Source organism: Balaenoptera physalus, assembly GCF_965194825.1.
Source record: "Balaenoptera physalus genome assembly, chromosome: 14".
Classification (NCBI taxonomy): domain Eukaryota; kingdom Metazoa; phylum Chordata; class Mammalia; order Artiodactyla; family Balaenopteridae; genus Balaenoptera; species Balaenoptera physalus.
Window position 1 is genome coordinate 54,548,877 of NC_138893.1, and position 23,760 is coordinate 54,572,636.

Consider the following 23,760-nt stretch of genomic DNA (forward strand, 5'->3'; position numbering starts at 1 on the left):
AGGAATGAATAAAGAAGATGTGGTACATATATACAATGGAATATTACTCAGCCATAAAAAGAATGAAATAGGGCTTCCCTGGTGGCGCAGTGGTTAAGAATCCGCCTGCCAATGCAGGGGACACGTTCAATCTCTGGCCCAGGAATATCCCACATGCTGCAGAGCAACTAAGCCCGTGCGCCACAACTACTGAGGCTGCGCTCTAGAGCCTGTGCTCTGCAACAAGAGAAGTCACTGCAATGAGAAGCCCACACACCGCAATGAAGAGTAGCCCCCGCTTGCCTCAACTAGAGAAAGCCCATGCGTAGCAACGAAGACCCAACACAGCCAAAAATAGAAAACAAATAAATAAATAAATTTATTTTAAAAAAAGAATGAAATAATGCCATTGGCAGCAACATGGATGGACCTAAAGATTGTCATACTGAGTGAAGTAAGTCAGACAGAGAGAGAGAAATATCGTATGCTATCGCTTATATGCGGAATCTAAAGAAAAATGATACAAATGAACTTATTTACAAAACAGAAACAGACTCATAGACTTGGAGAGCGAACTTGTGGTTACCGAGGGGGAAGCGGGGTGGGGGTGATAGTTAGGGGGTTTGGGATTGACACGTACACACTGCTGTATTTAAAGTGGATGACCAGCGGGGACCTACTGTACGGCACAGGGAACTCTGCTCAATGTTATGTGGTGACCTGAATGGGAGGAGAATTTGAAAAGGAGTGGATACATGCGTGTGTATAACTGAGTCGCTTTGACGCACACCTGAAACTAGCACAACTTGTTAATCAACTATACTCCAATATAAAATAAAAAGTGAAAAACAAAAGATGAGGGAACACTGGCATAGTCCACCATCCATGAGATCACAATGGCTGTAGCTGAAGGAGTGGATAGGAGGGTACAGAGATGGGTAAGATGCGTCTGAAGATGAACTGATGTAACTGATGAGAGGAGATGAATAGTCAGTGAGAGAGAGAAAAAGTTAAAAAAAAAAAAAAGCTTGGAAATTTCAAGCCTGAAGATCCAAGAACACCAGATTATTTAATTACTTGTTAAATTTAATAACAAAAATAAAATATACCATAAAATGATTAGCAGCATCTTAAAAAAGAAATCCAGAGTCAATAATGAGATCATTTAAACTCCTGTAAAAGGAGGAAGTCAGCTAAAGAATCAGCAGACCTAGTGATGATAGTCACATTTTTAAAAATCCGTTCATAACATGAAGTAGTTAAGAGACTGGATGTTTTCTTTGCCTCTCTATATACCAAAGACAATATTAGAGATATTTCTACTCCAATTTGATCTAAGAAACATATAAGTTGGAGATACCAGGCCAGTTGTGAGGAGAGCACAGGTAGCTGTCATAAGGGTACCCAACCAAGTAGGTGTAGATAATTCACAGGCAGTCACCCTTGCAGTTCTGGGAACTCAGGGTGAGACTGAATAACTCTCGGCCAAGAGTAACAAAAAGCCAGGCTTGATTCAGTAGACACTGGGGTGCTGCAGGCCCTTGAGGAGGGAGTGGCCTGGTGAAAGCTGGGTTTTAGAAACATTAGCTGAATAGGCCCTGACAAAGCTTCAGAGCATGGATTGGAGAGGTACACTGGCAGAGGCAGCTTTTTCCTGGTGCAAAGGGGCAGCTGTAGGCTTGGATCTTGGCTTCAGGGGAAGGACCAGCCCCACGCATACTGAAAGGATGAAACTCCAGAACTGGGCTTGAGGTTAAGATGTGGGGGATGAAGAAGGAGGAAGGAGTTGCCTGCTCTTTTTGTTTGTGAAGAGTTGCTTGAATATGAAACCCTCTTTAATCCATTCCTAAATCCAGATTAAATAGGGATTTTCTCAGATTAACATTGCTTTACACTCCACTTTTTCTAGAAAAACAGAGTGAAAAAAAATACCCTAAAACCTGCCTTTTCATGGTCCTCTGTGAGTGCACTAAGAAGCTAAAAGGAAAACAAGATGTTTTCTGATTTTTTTTCTACTAAACTTTAAAAAAAGCACTTCTTGCAGATGATACCATCTTTTAAATCGTGTCCTGTATATAATAAAAATTATTAGAAAGGTTTTTAGTGAAATATGTCTGTTTTTGGACTACTCTTTGCTGATCTGGCCACGTGCAGCTGCCTTCCCAGTGTCCCCCACCCCAATCCCAGCCCTAGTGGCGCTCTGCATCCCACCAATCCATCCTTCTGTGCCAATCAGCCATGTCAGGTTGGGGAGTGTTCTCAGTCAACCCTCCCTGCCACTACCAAAAAAAAAAAAAAAACCCCACAGCAACAATAATAATAATAAAACCCAATTCTGGAGTACCTTCCAGCCTGGAGGAAATCTACCCAAGTTCATCTACAATGAACATCTATTGCATACAGCTGCCATTAACAGTCTCATACAAAATAGTTTCACTGCCCTAAAAATCCCATGTTCCCTAAAAATCCTTTCCTCTTCCTGAACTCCTAACAAACCTCTGATCTTTTTACTGTCTCCGTGGTTTTGCCTTTTCCAGATTCCAGGTGGAATCATACAGCATGTAGTCTTTTCAGATTGGGTTCTTTTACTTAGCACATATTACATTTTAAATCAGAAATCATCAGAAATTAAAAAATGTACAGCTTGTGTAACCAGCCACTACTTACCTGAGTCCAAAAAAGAAAAGGAAAAAAAAAGAAAAGAAAAATGGTTATCTTTTGCCATTCAAATCATAGTAGCCCTAGCCCACTTTTACAGAATTCCTTCCCCTGGGATTCTGGGTGTCCTGGGGCTGCTTGCACGTCCCACATCTCTACTCTGGCTCTTGCTTGTGTCCAGATTCATTCATTAGTCTCTAGGAGCCATTCTCTGGTGCAGAGGGTTATCTTCTAGGTTCCATCTGGATTTCTTGGGCTCCTTCCACCAACCCATCCCTTATTTCCCCACAGTCCTAACAGAGTTAATAAGACTTCACTGAAGTTTGAGGAATAACAGAAGGGAAGTATAACACAAAGAATGACTTACATTTGCTACTAGTCAAGGCTTCGCTTAGTGTCCTGGACCCTTCCTCAGGTCCTCCCTGCTTTGCTCCCAGCCAGAGTGCCAGCTCACCTCTGCATCATGAGAATGAATGCTACTAGAGGCCAACTCAACCTGTAGTCCAGGGACCAGCAACCAGGAGGCCCCAGGAAGACAGGAAACATCCCGATACCAGAGCCCAAGACCTGCCGACCACATCCTCATTTTCTTCACTGCCGGTTTCTGGACTGCAGTCTTCACAGGACGAGTGACAGCAAGGACAGCACACCCCCCACAGATAGGGCTATGGTTGTGTCTTCATCCCAATGCCACCACAGTCTGTGCTATTCCGTGTTAGAACACCATATGAGGAAGGGCAAAATCCCAGCCATAGCACTCTGCTCAGAGCAGGTCCAGTTGCTTCTGGATTACTGCACAGTGTCAGGGGCACATCCTTCCTGTAGCCCCTTCATCTCCACTCTGCAGCTTTTACAAACTGTGGCTCAAGAAGAAAGTGACTATAAGAAAAATAAAAATATACAGGCATAACGTAGTCTAAATTCACACAGAGAAAAATCAAGTCCCATAAAGAAGTGACAGTCTGGTAAAGAATACGTCCAAATCAGGTTACCAAACTGACCACTCAGCTTCTCTGTCTGAAACTTTGCACGGGGGTTAACAAGGATTTTAATTTTCCTCAAGCAGGTGTTTGCTTTACTTGACACAACTAAAAGGCCCGCAGTGGGAAAAGGCATGACCCATCACAGCTGAGCCCAGAGGGTGGGCTTCTGAGCAGTAGAGTCAGCACCACCTGGGAACTTGTTAGAAATGCAAATTCTCTTGGGCTTCCCTGGTGGCGCAGTGGTTGAGAATCTGCCTGCCAATGCAGGGGACACGGGTTCGAGCCCTGGTCTGGGAAGATCCCACATGCCGCTGAGCAACTAGGCCCGTGAGCCACAACTACTGAGCCTGCGCGTCTGGAGCCTGTGCTCCGCAACAAGAGAGGCCGCGATAGTGAGAGGCCCGCGCACCGCGATGAAGAGTGGCCCCCGCTTGCCACAACTAGAGAAAGCCCTCGCACAGAAACGAAGACCCAACGCAGCCAAAAATAAATAAATAAATAAATAAATAAATAAATTGTATAACTTTAAAAAAAAAAAAAAGAAATGCAAATTCTCCAGCCCTACCTAGACGTACCCAATCAGAAACTCCGGGGGTGGAGTGAAACTCTGGGTTTCAAAGGGCCTCCAGGTGATTCCGGTGCAGTTTGGTGTGAGGACAACTGGTCTATCAGATTCTAAAGTAAGCTGCTTCTTTGAAGGCAAAAAACTGCTGGTAACTTTCAAATGATGATTTTTCCTCTCTCAGGACCTCGTGGGATCTAAATTTGTTGAGATCCATGCTCAGCCAGGGCCACACTACTACAGTGTGTTGTTAAATAACTAAGTTTGTTGATATTAACTCAAAACTTTGAAAAAAAATTTTTAAACAATGGCAAAGGAGAGAATACAAAATTCAATTTGGTTTATACAAGGAATAATAAATATAATTATTTATATTACCTGTTCACCATTTTTAAATGCGTAAATACCATACTGCTTAAAAATTACATATTAATATTGTCTTAAAATGTGTATTAGATAAGCTATGTTCTTTGTTTTATTTTGTTACATACACATGGCTGTCTCTTCACAACTTTAAAAAATTAGAACATTGTGATCCTATTATCATTCTCCCAGACATGGAAGGATATCTCAGAAACGGAAAATCAAAGTGCAGCTCTTTTATGCCTTACCTATTTTCACCCACACACAACTTAACACAACTTAACACAGTGAAACAACTGATGTTCAGCTCAAGAGAATCCTCTCCTGAAACAGTCCAGGTGCACATTTCTTTGCTATTGCATATCCTGCAAGTTGTGGTAGAGGAAAAAATGTGCTCCAAAATGGAGCACAAGATACTAGAGGGCAGCAAAAGCTGTGCATCACACAGTGTATGAAGAGTTGATAAAATGAGCTGAGAGCATTACCACATTTTCTTGGTTTGGGGGACACTGACTTGTAAGGTAACCTAAGTTTGGCAGTTGTAACTGAGCAGTGTGTGGATGTCAGTGTCTGTGTGAATGAGATGCAGAGGGAGGAGAAAAATTCAACAATTTACTATAGTTATAGATTATAATTATTTTAATAATCTATAATTAAAAGTAATTAGGAAATGCCAAGAAGCATCAACTACCAAGTTGAACAAAGGACAAAATTACATCAAACTTTTTTGCAACTATTTGAAACATCTGTTTGTCTACACCTACAGCAAAGTCACTTATGCAAGTCAGCCGCTGGCTCCCTGTAACTCTGCCTGTGTCCCACTCTTGATGGGCCTCTGATAGGATCCTTCAATCTGGCTCATTTTGGCCTTTTACCCGGTTAGGCATTAACTTAGGCTAAAGACATTCCACTCTGTTACAGTTAGCTTATAACCAGGGGTGCCCTCTGCTCTCCACTTGAAATTATTCAACTTCTTTCCAATCAATCCATTTCAACCTCTCTCTCAATCTCACTTCCTCTCTACTCCCAGACCTCCTATTTTTCATTTTCACTCATTCCTCTATCTCACAGATTCTCTATAGTTCCTCCGGTAAAGGAGAAAGGGGTTTGCACAGGATGTACGTGAACAAATTCTAGAATACTGTATGGTTCTGAGGTAACTCAAGAGTCCAGCTTGAAGGACCCTCCGTGTGTCTCTGATGAGCCAGTTGGTCCTCTTCTCTCTCATCCATCCTTCTCTCTCTGCCGCTGAGCCCGGTGCTTTGCTGAGCTCTCACACATATGGAGTCAACATGCCCCTAACTGGTGATATAAGATGTGGCCTCATTTCCTTTGTTACCCAAATTATGACTGGCACTGACCTTCCCATATCTGAACTTGGGCCCCTCACTGGGTCCCCCAGTTATGTAAATGATTCCCCAAGATGCAGCCTTAAGGATGTCCTGAAAGAAGTCTCTCTTCTCTTTCTTCTCCACTCTCCAGCCTGTCCTCCCTCTGCACTCCACCGCTCCGTGCCAATGGGAAACTCTCTTCCCCACAGCCCAACCAAGGCTGGGCTGCAGATCCTGACAGGATACTACTGAAGATTCAGGGACAATAAAGAGAATTATCTCGTTGAAAATGGCTACTGATGGCGTTGTGGATGGCTCTTCTCAACGCAGAGGCCCAGACCCAGTCTCAGGTTCAGGGCTACCTCCCCACCCCTCCAGCTCCCCACCACTGAAAACCCCTCAGGTTTGTCTGTGCTCTTCAGGTCTCCAGGTCCTCACAGTCATTAGACCTAGAAGGGAAAAGAGCTCCCCCAAATCCCCAGTCTAAGTTCCCACTTCTTGTTTGACAATCTCCCTTTTCCCAAGGTTGTTGAGAGTAGGAATGTCTATCACCTACGCAATAAATCTTCCGCCATTTCCTTGATGCCCAGTGGCCCTCAGGAAACAACTACAGCAGAACATCAGCACGGGAGAGTTAGCCTGAAATTAACACTTAGTGGAGGACGCAAACAGGCCAGGCCAGGCGGAGTTCCTCTGACAAGCTGTCCTCTCATCCTCTCAACTGCTCCATCCCTACACCGAAAAACTTTGCAGCATATGAGTCATAAGTCCATACATAGTCCAAGAGACTAGTTCTCCCAGATTCCAATTCCAATCAACGGGGTTTCCTAGACGTATGCTAAGCCTAATTATGCACCACTCTTCATATTAGCTAACAGAGGGCTTAGCTCCCAAAGTGAGAAAAATCTGCATTTTTTAATGGAAAAAGTCCATTTTCTTCTAGAACAATGGCTATATACAAGTTTACATTTCATTAACTAAAGGGCCCAATGAAATAGCTTTCTCAGAACAAAGGAAAGGCTTGCCTGGAAGGTCAATTCAAATATGTTACTCTTTCAAGGCAGAACCATGTGAAATTTTATTTAGATATATTTTAAGTTAGAAAATCATTACGAAGAAAACAAAACATGGTCCTATACTCTGACCCTTTTTTTAATCTATAAACTTTTCTAATTACAATTAGCTTTGAAAACCATTTAACAACTTCTTGCATGTCCTTCTAAAAAGTTATGCCCATACCAGCACACATGTATGTATGTCTTTTTTTCCCCACAAAAAAATATATGCATATTCTGAATTTTCCTTCTTTCTTTTCTTTCTCCTCATCCTCCATTTTCATTTAACTTAATAATATCTCGAGTATCAGAGTATATCAGCAATATAGCAATATAGCATATCAGCAATATAGATGTATTTTTTTAAGGTCTGTGGTATTCCATTTATGGTTTTATCAACGTGTATTTAACTAGTTCCCGTTTAATGATAAATGGGCATTTAGGTTGTTTCCAGGTGTTTTTAGTGGGAAAGGCAGGAAGGATTAGGGTTATTACACATAATTCTGGAATAAACATGCTGATATGTATAATGTTTGTATAGTTTGTGACTATGTTCATAAGGTAAATTCCTAGCAGTGGAATTTCCAGGTCAAAAAGCATGGTGGTTTTACATTTTGACAGATACTGATTGTAATAATTTATATTCCCAAGAATATCTGTATTCTCATACACTTGTCAACCCTGGGAATTATTACGCTTACTAAGTTTTGCCCATCTGCTAGACAGAACATGATATCTCATTGTTTCCATTTAGATTTCTTTAAATATAAGTGATGTTAAATAACTTTTCATTGGTCTGTTGGCCACTGGCATTTTTTTCCTGTTAGCTGTGCGTTCACATCTTTTGCTCATTTTCCTATCACCTTTTTAAGCTTTTTTTACTGAGTTGTAAAATTTCTTTGTTAATCAAAACATGTAGTTCTTCTTATTATTATGTGTTGCAAATATTTCTTCCAGCATGTCATTTATCTTTCGATTTTGTGCATATTACTTTTTGTTCTGCGGAAGTTTCAGATATCTGTTCAATTTTCCAGATTCTACCTAGTAAAGTTAACCAAGAAAAAAAAAATCTTGAGGCTGATTTCTGTCTATACTGTGTCCTTCAAGGTAGCTCCATCCTTGCAATGTTGATGCTCCGAGGACAATAAGTGATAAACAGTGAGGCTTGTGATAGCTCACATGTCTCCTCAGAGCAGACATATCTGAGAGTCAGAATTCCTCTTACAGCCTGAGACTGACCCAGACTTCAACAGGTGGGGGCATGGCCCAGTGACCACACTCCTTATAGAATCGGTCACACCTTCCCTCTGCTCAAGTAGAAAATGGTCAACTTAATGAAATACAATATAATTCATGCTGTTTGGGGGTTTATGGTAAGTTGTTTTCTCTTTTTTTTTTTTTTTATACTCAGGAAAGAGAGAAGACTTTTAAAAAAATCAACCTAGTTGCTAATATTTTATGTTTAATTTCATTTCTTACAGGCAGCTTCAAAAAATGGTCCATGATATCAAGAACAATGAAGGTGGAATAATGAACAAGATCAAAAAGTAAGTTAGATGCCACAGCACTATGTGAGCACTTATTTATGTAAATAACATCTTATGTCAGCCTGCACTAAGTGGAAGAACACAAAATTTCCCTGTTACCCGAGTGATGAGTCGCAACCTCTCTAGCATGTGACACTGTCTTACTCATGGCTAGAGTCATGGTGGTCAGACCCACATTCAGGAAACATGGTGAATGAGTGGGTGGTACTCAGGCACCTTGCTTTTCTCTCTCACTGCTGGAAAGCTGAGCTATGCCATTCAAGGTGCCTGGCAAACATCAAAAGAGACCTTTATAGAAGCAGGACAGTCAGCTTCTTTTACCACTTAGCTAAGGGTCACTAGGACACACTTGGAGAAATCCAAAAGAGAAGTTGCAAGAACACAGCCTGACTTCTTTAGGATGCCATAACTGTTTCCATATTTTGATTTCTGCTTTTTCAATTATGGCCTTAAAATGGTGTTTTCAATTGGCACTTGAAGAGCGCAAGTTAGAATTCCAAACCTTCCTGCACACACAGACACACAGACACACACACACACAGACACACACGCCCCCTAAGGTTCTTTTTGTTGTTGTTGTTGTTGTTTTTTAGAGAATAGAAATTGTACATTGTACATACCAGCATTTGCCACTCAAAATCTAAGTCAAGGGGAAAGGGGAAATGGTATTCTGTTAAGATTTTTTTTAAGGTTTATTTGTTTTTGTTTTTATGAAAGTAATACAGATTCACCAGGAAAAAGAAAATCAAAGAGTTCAGAATTGTACAAAGTCAAAATCTCTCACTTTCTCCCATCCCCACCCTAACCCACTCCCCGAAATGGACACAGCATGAGTGAATTTGGTTTATATATCTATATGTGTATGTTTACACACACACATACACACACTGACATAGATATAGTCCATACCTGTATGTACATACATTTTCATCATGAGTGGCATCATACCACATACACATTCTACCAACTTGCTTTGTTGGTTTTAATTAATGCTAAATCACGGACATCTTTCTTTGTTAGTATGTAAAAATAACGATATACCTTTTTTTTTAAGTTTACTTATTTATTTATTTTTTGGCTGCGTTAGGCCTTCATGCTGTGCGCAGGCTTTCTCTAGTTATGGCGAGTGGGGCTACTCTTCGTTGCGGTGTGTGAGCTTCTCATTGCAGTGGCTTCTCTTGTTGTGGAGCACGGGCTCTAGGCACCTGGGCTTCAGTAGTTGTGGCATGCGGACTCAGGAGCTGTGGCTCGTGGGCTCTAGAGAGCAGGCTCAGTAGTTGTGGCACACAGGCTTAGTTGCTCCGCGGCACGTGGGATCTTCCCAGACCAGAGCTTGAACCCGTGTCCCCTGCATTGGCAGGCAGATTCTCAACCACTGTGCCACCAGGGAAGCCCACCATATACCTTTTAAACAGATAATTAATAGTCTACTATAAATGTATTATTCATTTAACCAGTTACATATTGGTGGACATTTTTTAAAGTGGGAGTAGGAGTTTAAACGTACATTTTGGAGGCCAATTTGATAATATCTGTCAAAATTTTGTGGCCATTTCTTTTAGTTTACCTGTCACAAATAATACTTCAATAAATATCCTTTGCAGACTTTGAATGTACCAGAAAGCTAAATTACTGAACTGAAATTTCTAGTTTCTGGGTAGAAGGATTTGTGCCCTTGAAATTTTGCTTGATATTACCAAATTGCTGTCCAAAAATTTTGTACCACCAATAGTGGATAAAAGCTCATTTCCTTGTGCTTTCAGAACAGAGTATCTTTTTTTTTTTTTTGGTCTTTGCTAAACTTAAGGGTAAGAAATCAGGGACTTCCCTGGTGGCGCAGTGGTTAAGAATCTGCCTGCCAATGCAGAGGACACGGGTTCGAGCCCTGGTCCAGGAAGATTCCACATGCTGCGGAGCAACTAAGCCCGTGCGCCACAACTACAGAGCCTGTGCTCTAGAGCCTGCGTGCTGCAGCTACTGAGCCCACGCGCTGCAACTACTGAAGCCCGTGTATTGCAATTACTGAAGCCTGTGCACCTAGAGTCTGTGTTTCGCAACAAGAGAAGCCACAACAATGAGAAGGCTGCGCACCGCAATGAAGAGTGGCCCCCGTTCACCACAACTAGAGAAAGCCCGCACGCAGCAACAAAGACCCAATGCAGCCAAAAAATAAATAAAATTTTTTAAAAAAAGAGTAAGAAATCACTTTTTGTGGTGTTTTTAGGCTATAAAATGTAAACGAGTTTCAATATGTATAACTGATCATCATAAAATAGTTTAAATGGTCTTCTGCTCGTGGGGCAGTGGTCATCTCATACAGGAGAAGAATTTGTCTTCGTGTTCTGTCCTGTGATGGGGAGAGGTGTGTGATTATTTTCATTTCTTATTTCTGATATATATAGAATCTCATTGAAATGAGAGAACCCTGCCAGTCATTGTTTTAATTACGAGCAATTCTAGATTAATTATCCCACAGTTGCCAATTTTACAATACTCCAATTCTCTCAATAATATGAAGTCTTTGTATAAAATGTCTCTTTATTCCATGGCCAGTCATACTTAACAGAAGCCATGGAGCTCAAATTTTTCCACATAATTTCTACTTCATTCTGCCCATTATCCCTAAATACACTTTTACTTGACAAACCATGTTTTCTTCTCAGCTTGGAAAATATGGCTGCCACAGTCATTACCCTGGGTGAAGTCAATGGCCCTTTGGGTCTAAGTGCCCCGAAGTTAAGCTCTCACTCGTAACCAAGCAACAGGTGCCACCTTGAAAGGAGGAAGCACAGTTGAGCACACTGGTTTCCTAACAGAAGAGCATAACAGAGTTGTCACTGGTTCATGGCCAAATGAGAAAATAAGGACCTGTAAGTGTTGGGGGTTGGCATGCAGCTGCTGGCTGCTCAGTGAGGCCCAAACCACACCTCTTATTCTTGGTCAGTGTTCAGTGACCAACGGTAATCTCTTGAATCTGTCCTTTATTCTGAGATGATGACCTTCAGACATTTGGGGGTATTAAAATACCCTTTCTTTTCTTTTTTGAAAGGAAGGCAATAACAAGTAATAGTCGGTTTGTGTTTTTTGAAATCTTACTGTTCCATGAACAGACCTGGCACCAGATACACTTTTGTTTTTGTTTTTCTTCCCTTCAGCACCTTGGACAATCTCTCTCTGGACCTCATCATAGGTCTAATGACAATGTCTTCCCAGCTCGCCCTGCTGGCTTGCTGAGAATTAAATGAAATAATAAACCGGAGAGCCTTTGGGGAAACAAAAAGCAGAATTTCTAGGCAAATATAAATATTGTTATTTTTGCAACATTACAGTTCTTGTTTATAAGGCTTGTTTTTTGTAATCAAACATGATTTTCTGTACTGCTTTTTTTCCCCAAAAATGAAATATGTTTTGTATGTAATGGTTACCTTATACACTGCTTATATAAAGAGATGTGATATTTTAGTATATGAAGGCTACTGGGTTTTATATAGGTTTATTTATATATATTTTAAATTTCACTAAGCAAATCATTCTTAAATAAAATGGGTAACTATTATTAAAAATAATAATTTACTATCAACCTTACACATTTCAAATAATGAGAGAGAAAGTGTTGTCAGAACTTGTAAAAAGCCTAAAAACTGGGATACATTTTTGAAATGTAATTTTAGTTTTCTCCTTTTAATGAGTGGGGAAGCATTGTGAATATTCAGAACATTTTATATGTGCATAAAGATAGCAGTTTTGAGAGTGCTTGAAACAGTTCAACTTCTAATCTAAATATCACAATCCCCAAGCTGGAGACACTCACTGCTCACTTATTTGGCAGTTTTTCAATAGTACAAAAATAATTTCAATCCAACCTACAGCTAAACTGTTAATTTTTTACTATTATTTAAAGCGTTTATTAAGTTATTTGTTAAAATAGAGTTCATCTTCTCTTCCCTTCCTATCAACCAATCAACATTTACCTTCCTTGAACCTCTGAGTTCAGCGCTTACATGTATTCTGGCCTCTCGGAGCCCTTTCACCTCCCAACTTCACTTTTGTCAAGTCACTGCCACATTGGGGAGATGGGGAGAGGTGGGAAACCGCTGACTAATGGCTTCGCTACATTTACAGTATGTTTAGTCTTTCAATATGATGAGTCCAAAAGAAACTATTATTCTATTAGTTATCTATCCATTATCTCTGAACATGCTTATATCATGGACCTTAACAACAGTTGTCCTACTCACTGACCAGTTGTCTAATTTGCTATTTACAGGCTGAAAGTCAAAGCACCTCCAAGTGTTCCGCAAAGGGACTATGCCTCAGGTAAGAGTATTTCTAAGATACTTGGACTCTTGACTAATCTAATGCTCACAGTTACTTCTTGAAAAGAGAACACTGTTCTACTCATTTGAAAACAAAAGGAGGCCATCCTAATTTTAAGAATGACCAAATCTATTAGGCATTTGACTGTAGTGGGGAGGTAGTAGTCCTTCAATCCATCCATCCATCCATCCATCCATCCATCCATCCATCCACTCACCTATTTATCAAATATGTACTAGGCAACTTCCATGTGCCAGGCATATACAAGGTTTTAGCAGAAATACAGTGAAAATAAAATAGATATAATCTCCATATTCACAGAATTTATAGCCTAGAAGGGAAGATAAATGATATTAAAAGCAATTACAATTCAACGTGATGGGGAAGCACAAAGTTCTATGGAAGTACATAGCAACAGTACCTAACCTAATCTGAGGTGGAGAATGTGCAGGAAGTGGGGAATGGAAGGCTTCCTAGACAAAGAATTGTTAAAATAGATACTTGAGGGTCAGTGAGGTGGGGGTGAGGGGTGTGGAATAAATTACTGATAGCACATAGTTAATCAGTGCTCTCCAAGTTTTTGCCCTGCAACCCCATTCCACCTAGGATCAACTTTGTCAGGGAAGAGGAGTTAGTCTTGAGATTGGTAGTGTTTATGGCAGCAGTAAGCTAAGTAAACTATCCACTACACTTTCCTTTTCTAGAACAGACGCATTGGGAGGATAGGTCTAAAATCTCTTTCTACTGGCTTAAATATAAAGATGTCCTGGATGTGGACAGATCTATACAGCCCTCAGTGAAAACCACAAAGCTACAGACATTGATGAAGACTCTTCCTCTATAGGGCAACAGCTAAAACCAAATCACAACCTTAAAGGATGATTACTATTGTATTTTATTTTTTTCTGCCACTGATCAAGAGAGCATTAAATCAGGTAGTTGAGTTCCCCTTGGGCACTGATGAAATCTTATCACACTCAGAAATGCTGACCAGCACACCAAGTCTGGTCATTGACCCACTGGTCACTTTCCAGAACTCACTAGGTCACACAGTATTTATTGACCTCACATTGCCAATCAGTCAGCAAGCCTAGACAGTTGATTAGGGGATTCCTTTGCAATTTGGAGCTAAAGAATAAACACCCCATTCTGACTTTTAAAATCTACCTAATTTGTCTATGGCCAAACCACCCTGAACACACCCAATCTTGTCTAAAATCTACTTAATCAAAAGCAAATGAGGGAATTCCCTGGCGGAGGGCCTGGGTTCAATCCCTGGTTGGGGAACTAATATCCCACAAGCCGAGTGGTACAGCCAAAAAAAAAGAAAAGTTAAAGAGAACAAATACATTTTCCCCTCCAAGTTCTAAAAAAGAAAAGAAATCAAAGCAGACTGAACCTGTTAGGTACCCAAAGGTTTGATGGGAAAATATGGACTCATGGAGTCTCAGGTTTAAAAGGAACCCCAGAGGTCATATAATCTAACATCCAATCCAATGCTTAAAGATACCCCCCCCCCACCATGCACCACACACAAGGCCCACTTTCCACTTGGACACCTCCTGTGATGACCTCCCAAGCCTGTCTGGTCCAGTCAGGGAGAGACAGCCCTGGAGGGATGAAGATGAGGTCCATTTCTTGTGGCTTCCTAAGTCTCTCCGGGTGGCCACACAGTACAAGTTTTTAAATATTAAAAAAAGGGGAAACAGAGTTGTTCTGTGCAACTTCAAGGATAGAATTAAGAAGTGAGGTCATTCGAATGGCTTCTTCTCTAGAATAAACATCTCCAGGTGCTTCAGCCATACCACACAGTTTTTGATTCACTCAACAAATATTACACGAGTGTCCTGTTTGACACTCACTGTGCTAGATATATAATAAGGAACAAAATATAGTCTTCAACCTTAAAGTGCCTAATGACTAGTGGGGAGTCACATAATAAATCAGAACACAAACAGGTAAATACAAATTACCAAACATGGTAACTGCTGTGAAGGAACATGGCAGATGCAGTGATAGGGAATCAGTATGGGGTAAGGGAACAACTTAAGCAGTCAGGGAAGGTCTCTCTGAGACGGTGACATTCAATTTGAATCCTGGAGAATTAGCAGGAACATTTGTCACTTTGTAGATGACCCAACAGCACTGGAGATGCTGGACACAAACATTAGGAGCTCAGAGGCAATTCGATCTATCTGACTTCAGGATGGATGTTTCCTGATGGTCTCCTCATAGTCAACTGTCTCCTTGCTCATCCCCTCACCCAGGCCCCTTCTTTTCCTCTACTTTTTACTAGGGCAGAAGACAGGGAGCATTCATGATTTATTCACCCTTTTGCCTAACCCACACACACTGGAGATCATCCTTGATTCCTCCTCTTCCTTCAACCTCTACAAAAAAAATTGATCTCTAAATCCTATTCATTCTCTCTTTTAAGTGTCTCTCAAATATTTTTGCCCCTCTCTATTTACATGGCTACAGCTCAGACCCTGGTCATCTCTTGCTTGTCCTAGAACAAAAGCCTCTAAGTAGTCTCCTGAATTCCTAATTCCATGGGGTCCTCTCAACCTCCACCAGAGAATTGTTCTGAAATACCTTTGCTTAAATATTTTCATCATCAACAAGAAGAACTGCAAACTACTGAGCCTGCATACAAGGTCCTTCAATGCCTAGCCGCTAAATGGCTGTGTAACTTTGGACAACTCACTCTTTTCTCCTTATCTAGATCATGCAGGACTGAACCAGAAGATCTGTTAGGTTTCCCCCCATAGCAAATACTCAACACTCTGGCAGAAACACAAGTCCTGGGAGCCCAGGGCCCAGTGATGAAGCAAGTCTCTCCTAACCTTCCCTGGCTTTAGAACTTTGCCTCTTCCAATCTCCTTGATGCTCAGAAGTGTTCCCTTTCTTGACCTCAGACATCTGCTCTCTTCCCTGAAACCCCCCAAATAGTCTTGATATCAGTACAGTTGTACTTAATCTCTCTTGGAACACAGAAACCTGGCCCAGTCAGGTCTTCTAAGTCTTTGCTACTCAAAGTGTAATTCCTAGCCTGGCAGCAACAGCATCACCTGGGAGCTTGTTAGAAATGCAAAATCTCTGCTCCATCCTGGAACTACTGGATCAGAATTTGCATTTTAAGAAGAACTCCAGAGGATTTGAATGTATATTACATTTGAGAAACCCTGCTATAAACCACCAACTCTGTCCTTATTGATTCTCCTGAACTGAAAGACAAATCTGTTGAAGTTCCAGAATCTCTAAAGTTCATCCTATTGTTTCACCAGACCAATACGGCCTTGCCTAATCTCCCTGCTCTTACACTCAATCCCTGGAAAAGGTCCTTTTGGCAAAACCACCATCATCACCTGCAGTTAGTACCCCCTTTGCCACTCCCTGCCCTCCCAACTCATGTCCCAGGAGCATTTCCAGCTACTTTCCCTGAGCCTTGGGGTCCCTGCACAGCTGCAAGCCTGGGGCCTCAGAAACCAACCCTGACATCCTGAACCCATCCTCCTGAACCCATGGCATCTTCAAGGACCTTGGAGGCCCCAGTGCTTGGAGACCTTAGCCCACCAGACCTCCTGAGCCCAGGAAGCCTATCAAATGCTCCCTGGAGGTCTGTGCAGATTTGATCCACCCAAGGCTTCTGAAACAGCCCCACCTGTTTCAGCTGGATGCTGGAATTATGTCCTCTTTCCAGTTCCGGAAGCAAATCGCTTCCCAAACCCTTTAAGCCAAGCTGGAGAGTGTGTTGACCTTGGTGATGCTGACCTTCAGAGAGCAGAGGATAGAAAGGGCCAGCGCCCCCCAGAGGTCAGCAAAAGAGTAACCACAGTCCCTCTAGTGGAGTGTGTAAGGACAAAGCTTGAATTATACAAAGAATGGAGGCCTGGACCTCCTACAGATGCAGGTCAGGCCAGTGTGCAGCCTGATGTTTTCACTTCAGACCTCACAACCCTACTTGGTCTCTGAGGAGGGAACATTGCTGGCAGGGAGCTCACGGCCCACTGAGCAAACTGTATTACTCCTGCGCAGCTGGCATTGTTGTGGGAAGGGAAGATATCCAAAACACATTGGGTGTTTACTCTGTCCTGGGCATGATGCTAAGCTCTTTACAGACATTAGCTCATTTAATCTCCCATTAGCACATTATATAGAAATGACTATCTCGGTTTCACAAATGAGGAAAATGTGTTTCAGGAACATTACGTAACATGTCCAAGGTTACTGCGGCCACTAAAAAGAAGACCCACCCCAGGCTTCCATTCCATTTTTCCTCCCTGTGACCCAAGCTGGGATGGCTACACTTTTCTGGGGCATTTCTTATTTACTATTCTGAAAGCCCCAGAGCCTCTGACATTGACACCTGCTTGTTGAACGTTCAGAGTTGAGCAGCCTCCTCTATCTTTGAGTCTAAGGTCTGGCTGGAGAGGGAGGGTGGGGAGGGGAGATCAGTCGTGGTGCCCCCAGAGTCTTCTGGGGTCACTGCAGAAGCCCCACTGGTCACTCTGCAAGCCCCTGAGAGGTTTGAACAAGGCCTCTCTCCTTGTACCCTAGGGCCCTGACATCCAGGGGCTGTGGTCATGTCCCCAAGAGGTCCACCTTCTCCTCCCACAGCTGATAACATTCGGGGAAGAGATGGAGCAATGATAAAGCGGGGAGACCTCAGGGCAAAGAAAGATACTTAGACAGGGATTGCTGGGTAAATGCCCACCACAGAAGCACAGACTATGCATAACAACCCTGAGTCTACAAAAGAGTGAAATATAACCTGCTTTTACCCCTTTCCTGGCGTCCTTAGTGAAGCCAGCATTCATTTGATTTTTTGTCTCCCTGGTTACCCTCTAACTGGTGGTACCAGCAAAGCTGAGCATAGGGAGAGCTGTATTCAACACCAGTGCTGCCTCATGGAACTAAGGCTAGAAGAATGAAACTTGGACTCAAAGGTATTTTAAAACCTAGAAAGTCCTGAAGGATCACCCAATTCAAGCTTCTCATGTTAGGGATAACTGGAGACCAGAGAGGTACAGTGACTGCCCCAGGTCATACAGCCAGCTGATGACTAAGCCAGGACTGTGTCCCCCATTTCTGCACACCCACACCCATCACCAGGGCCCTGTGAAGGATGAATGAACATACAGACAGTCGGAATTTCTAAGACGTTAAGTATTTAGACGCGAATCACCTCTCCTAGCCAGCCTGGATCTGGCTTTGGCCCCAGCTCCCCACGCTAAGTCACATCTCTTTCTCCTCTCGGGTGTACCCAGTGGGACTGTCAGCTCACTGCCTCCCCTGCAGCCTCTGTGGTTCTGCTTTCGGTTCCTTCCCTGTGTCTCTCCCACCAGCACAGCTAGACTACCCTCCTTCCTTCTTTGATTCCTGCATCCTGCCGCAAGTCTTCCCACTGGTTTCCTGCATTCCACCACCAGCTCACAAAGAGGGGAAATGCCCAGGGCCCAGTGGCCAAGAGCACTGCTTCTAGAGTGGAATCAGGGCCACAGCGAGGCTGTGTGTTTGCACGCAGCTATGGAGTGCACCTCTCAATGCCCATGGCTGGGAGGCCACCAGGTCCGCCCAGGGTCTCTGGTGCTCCTGATGACCCCCAACCAAGAGACTGAATTCACACCCTCTCCTTCACCCTTTCCCTCAAGCTCTCAACACAGAGTCCTTTACTGTCCTTCCAGCCATCCCTTCCCATTCCCAAGACCCCCAGTCTGGTTCAGCCTCTGTCTCTTCACACCTGCGTTACTCAGACACCAGGCTCGTCAGCGCCCCCACCTCCAGCTTGTCACCGGAACCTGCAGTGCCCACTGAGGCCGGGGCATCCCCTTGGCTGGCAACAAATCGAGCTTTGTTTACCTGTCGGCGTAGTTCCCTGTGACTCTCCAGTGCAGCTCGGCCATTCTGTGCGCACCTGTGCCTTACCGATGCCCCTTTCCATCCACTGGCTAAGCCGTGCTTCTGGGACTGATACAAAAACCCCTGCGTTGGGGGTGGAAGGAGGACACCCTCCTTCATCATCATTCTCCTGCCCAAGCCCCACTTATCCTTTAAGACCCAGTTCAGTCCCACCTTCGGCACACAGCCTTGTGTAACCTCTCAGCCCTCACTCAGTGCACCCTTCTTCAAACTCTCCCAGCACCTGGCATTATGATCAGGTCCTGGGACGTTCACCAGGAAACTTTATACCACCCTGGATCATCCTTACTCTGATACATGATTGTTTCTATAGACTCTAGGTCTTTTATTTCCATTGTAGAGGCTGGCTTGGTGAGAAGATCTTGGCCTTTGAGGTCCTTTAGGCCTGGGTTGGAATCCTGGCTTTGCCCCCTAAGCACTGAACCTAGAAAAGTTTTGTAACTTCCCCGAGCCTCAGATTCCTTACCTGGAGATAAGAATGTCTATCCTTCAGGTAACTGTGAGAATTACAGAGAAAGTAAATTAATAGTAATAATCATCATTCACTGGGTCCTTACTCTATGTAAGGTACTCCTCTAAGTACTTTCCACGTGCTATTTCATTTTCATTCTCTCAAAATCCTATGATACAGGTGCTAAAAATAATGTCCATTTTAGTGATGAGAAAACTGAGGCCCAGAGGTTAACAGGCTGCCTAAGGTCACACTGCTAGAAAATAACAGAATCAGGATTCTGAGCAAGGCAGCCCGACCCCAGGGCCCAAGCTCAAAATCCTGCATTTCTTGGCCTGGAGCAGATGCTGAGATGGAGCCATCCCGGCCATTCTCACATGTCGAATAGTGCCAGGTGCTATGCCCTCGGGCGTGGGAGGGCCACAGGAATCGAAAAGCCTGGGCCCGGCAAGGGAAGGATGTGTAGCATGGGATCATGACACAGTAAATAGAGGATAAACCCCAAACCAGGTACACAGCACAACAGAAGAGGCTTTCCCTGACAAGGAGGCCCAACCAGCACCTCAGCTCCTTGGCAGGGGCCTGCAATCCCACACCACCTGGCCCATATTCAACTTGAACTTACCCTCCTGAAAATTTTACTCACTACATTAGAGGCTTTCTTGGATCCACTCTTTGTGGTAGCCATACTGCGTGGTTACCATTAGAGTGAAGTAGAATTGGTATCGTTTTGAGGGTTTATTAAGATAACAGTGAATAACATTAACACAGTACTTAATGGGTGTCAGGCTTTGCAAAGCATTTCACATGTATTACATTATTTGACTCTCATAAAAACATGAGGCAGGCACTATTCTTATCATTGTTTTACAGGCGAGGAAACTGAGCTTTAAACAATTAAAGCACTGGTCCATTGCCAAGCAGGTGGTAAAGAGCAGAGCCAGGATTTGAACCCAGGGAGCTTGGTTCTAAAACCACTACCCACACACTTTGGGAGGCTTCCTGAGATGCTGGAAAACCACCCACTACTTGGATCTAATACTTTGGATGGTTACGCTTTTCGGTCTGGGCAGTGGCTTGCTAGGTTGTGACTTTATGACTGTGACGCAGTGAGCTGCCTGTGGGGCCAGAAGATGGATGTGGCTGGGGGAGGGTGGGTGGCCAATCAAAGAACCTCGACCACATGATGCTTTTCTCTCTTTTCTGCCTCGATGAGCCACAGTGCCTGGATTGGGCCATGCTTGTTTCTCCTTGGTTTTATCTGAATGCTCAGTGGAGGGCCAGGTGGTTCACATGAGATTTCAGCTGCAGGAGCCAACACAGCCTGGCCTCCAATCCAGCCCCCATACTCACCAGCCATGTGCCTCAGACACACGTGCCTTAGCCCCAGTTTCCTCGATTGTAAAACAGAGATAATAATGGCACCTACCACATAGCACTGTTTTGAGGATAAATGAAGAAATACACTTATAACACTACCCCTAGCACCAAGCACATAGGTATTCAATGATGGAATCTATATTATCCTCATTGTCACCCATTCAACACATTTATCAGTTTATGCTTTTATTAATGCAGAACTACAAATGCAAAATGCCATCCAGACCCAAAGATAAATTAAATAGGTCTTGCTTTTCAGTACAGAGAGACACAAACAACTTAGTCATAGCACAGGGCAGAATGAAGTACATGCCACAAGGGGCCAGCAGCATCTACGAGGGCTCAGAGGAAGAAGTTGATGGGTTATGACCAGAGGGACTGGGAAAGACCGTATGGAGGAGGGATGACAGGGGTTTCCATGGAAGAAGGAGGATGGGCTGGGGTAGCAGCACGAGCAGAGCAGAGAACTATCGAAAGTGCAGGACGGAGGAACAAGCTGGTATTACTAGAAGTGAACAAGGAAGATCTGGCTGCAAGAGGAGCTGATGGAGGGCCAGCAGGTTCAGGCGTTTGAATGTGTTGATACAGAAGCTTGACTTTATTCCACAGGGAGCCACTGATGATTCTTGAGGAAAGGAATAGTATGATCCAATCTTTATTTTAAGAAAATAACCAGAAACGGTCGGAAGGATGAATTGAAGAGGAAAGATAATGGAGACAGGAAAACTAGTTAGACGATGGCTGCAACTGCTTTCACCAGTAGCTAATCAGAAAGTGGACCCTGCCTGACTGAGAAAAGGAGTGAACCAAGGCAGGGAAGTGTGTCTTATAAAAGCATTTTATAAAGGTTTCTACTGTAAATGATTGAAACAAAAACATCTTGCTGCCTTATGTTTTGACCTTCAGTTATCCCCTAACTTAAGGTATTAGAAATGTATTCCCCCACTGTTCCAGTATTGGCATATTGGGAAGAGGACTTATTCACCTATTCTTCTAGAGTTTCTTGGCAAACCTAATGATCAGAATACACTATAATTTGGTATAAGACAACCCAGAGAATAATTTCACAAGAATTATTTTCTGTTAATGTCAAAGTTTGACTCACGTTTGACTTCTAGAATGAAGCCTCTTCTTAGAGCCTATCATGTTTTTCCCGAGAGAGGGTGCTGTTGATGCCATTGCTTAAAATCCGGCCACCCTGATCCAAAGACTTCCTTCTGGCCCCCGCTTCAGCTCCATAATCTTTTCCTTGTGCCTCTGTGGAATCCCCCTGGATCTGGAGTCAGTGGTCTGCTGTGGCAGGGGATAGAAATAGCAAGAAAAGTTTCCACTGAGGTTCTGGGGGGTTCAGGGACCATCCACCAGGCCTTCTAGCCGTGGCTGCTCAGTGGGGTGGGAGGGAAGATGGGACTCTCTATGGTGCAGTCATCAGAGCCACTCTGCCATCTGAACCTGTGTCTCGTTGAGTGAATTGTATTTAGATTCTAAGGTCAGTTTATGTGATGGGATTGATGCTAAGCTTCTCATACTCTAAACGTGTTTTGGAGGGAAAGGGATTTAATAGTCTCCTTGACTGTCATAATCCAGACCTATTTTATTCTTCAAGATCATAAGCTACTTAAGACCTGTCACATCCATTTTTATACCCCCTGTGGAGCCTAAGACAGTGCCTGCACCCTGGAGCCCAAGGACAATGAGGCAGCATGGCGCTGGGGTTCAGAGCATGCACTTGGAAGTCAATCAACCTCCAGGGCTCAACACTTGGTTTTACCATTTACTATATGACCTGCGGCAAATGATTTATTTTCTCTAGTCCTCAGTTTCCTCGTAAGATTTTTGAGAGAGCTAAGTGAGTACAAAGCTCTGATAATATTGCCTGGCATGTAGTAAAGCACCAGAAAAAAAATTTTTTTTATAAGAAAGTCAACATTTGAGCCAAAGAGAATCATAGAAATTACTCCCTTTTAGAGATCTGGAATTTTATTTTATAGATCTGGAAAACTGAGGCCCAGAGATGTTAGATATTCTTGCCTACTCTCCAACTAGTTAGAAACAGATCCTGGATGAGAATTTAGGTCTATCTGACTCCCTGTCCAGTGCTCTTCCTATTACACCATCCACATATTGATTCAAAGAAATCCTTGGAAGCAGCACAGTATGGATTGCTACTCCCAGGTCCCAAAAATGTCCCTTGACAAAGACATATAAGGGTCAGATGCACCACTTCTCTGCCCCAGTGATACTTTTCTTAATACGTTGGGAACTGACTTTATTTTATTTTATTATTTAAAAAAAAATTTTTTTTTCTTATTAGTCAACCATTTTACACACATCAGTGTATACATGTCAATCCCAATCTCCTAATTCATCACATCACCACCCCCACCCCACTCTGCTTTCCCCCTTGGTGCCCATACATTTGTTCTCTACATCTGTGTCTCAATTTCTTCTCTGCAAACCGGTTCATCTGTACCATTTTCTAAGTTCTTCATATATGCGTTAATATACAATACTTGTTTTTCTCTTTCTGACTTACTTCACTGTGTATGACAGTCTCTAGACCCATCCACGTCTCTACAAATGACCCAATTTCGTTCCTTTTTATGGCTGAGTAATATTTCATTGTACATATGTACCAAACCTTCTTTATCCATTTGTCTGTCGATAGGCATTTAGGTTGCCTCCATGACCTGGCTATTGTAAATAGTGCTACAATGAACATTGGGGTGCATGTGTCTTTTTGAATTATGGTTTTCACTGGGTATATGCCCAGTAGTGGGATTGCTGGGTCATATGGTAATTCTATTTTTACTCCTTTAAGGAACCTCCATACAGTTCTCCACAGTGTCTGTATCAATTTACATTCCCACCAACAGTGCAAGAGGGTTCCCTTTTCTCCACACCCTCTCCAGCATTTGCTGTTTGTAGATTTTCTGATGTTGCCCATTCTAACTGGTGTGAGGTGATACCACATTGTAGTTTTGATTTGCATTGCTCTAATAATTAGTGATGTTGAGTGGCTTTTCATGTGCTTCTTGGTCATCTGTATGTCTTCTTTGGAGAACTGTCTATTTAGGTCTTCTGCCCATTTTTGGATTGGGTTATTTGTTTTTTTAATATTGAGCTGCATGAGCTGTTTATATATTTTGGAGACTAATCATTTGTCTGATGATTCATTTGCAAATATTTTCTCCCATTCTGAGGGTTGTCTT

At 42.8% G+C, this 23,760-nt stretch overlaps 1 protein-coding gene across 3 annotated transcripts in view; it reads left to right on the forward strand.

The window, feature by feature from the left end:
- BLNK (B cell linker) overlaps positions 1-23,760 on the forward strand; it is an 83,651-nt gene that overhangs the window by 15,558 nt on the left and 44,333 nt on the right. For 2 of the 3 annotated variants that reach the window (XM_082423789.1, XM_082423790.1), the window contains exons 2-3: positions 8,413-8,478; positions 12,746-12,795. In XM_082423789.1, coding sequence (XP_082279915.1) covers positions 8,413-8,478; positions 12,746-12,795 — 116 coding nt within the window. Of the gene's footprint in view, positions 1-8,412; positions 8,479-12,745; positions 12,796-23,760 lie in introns of those variants that run through there. The other variant, XM_082423791.1, reaches the window with a different exon arrangement.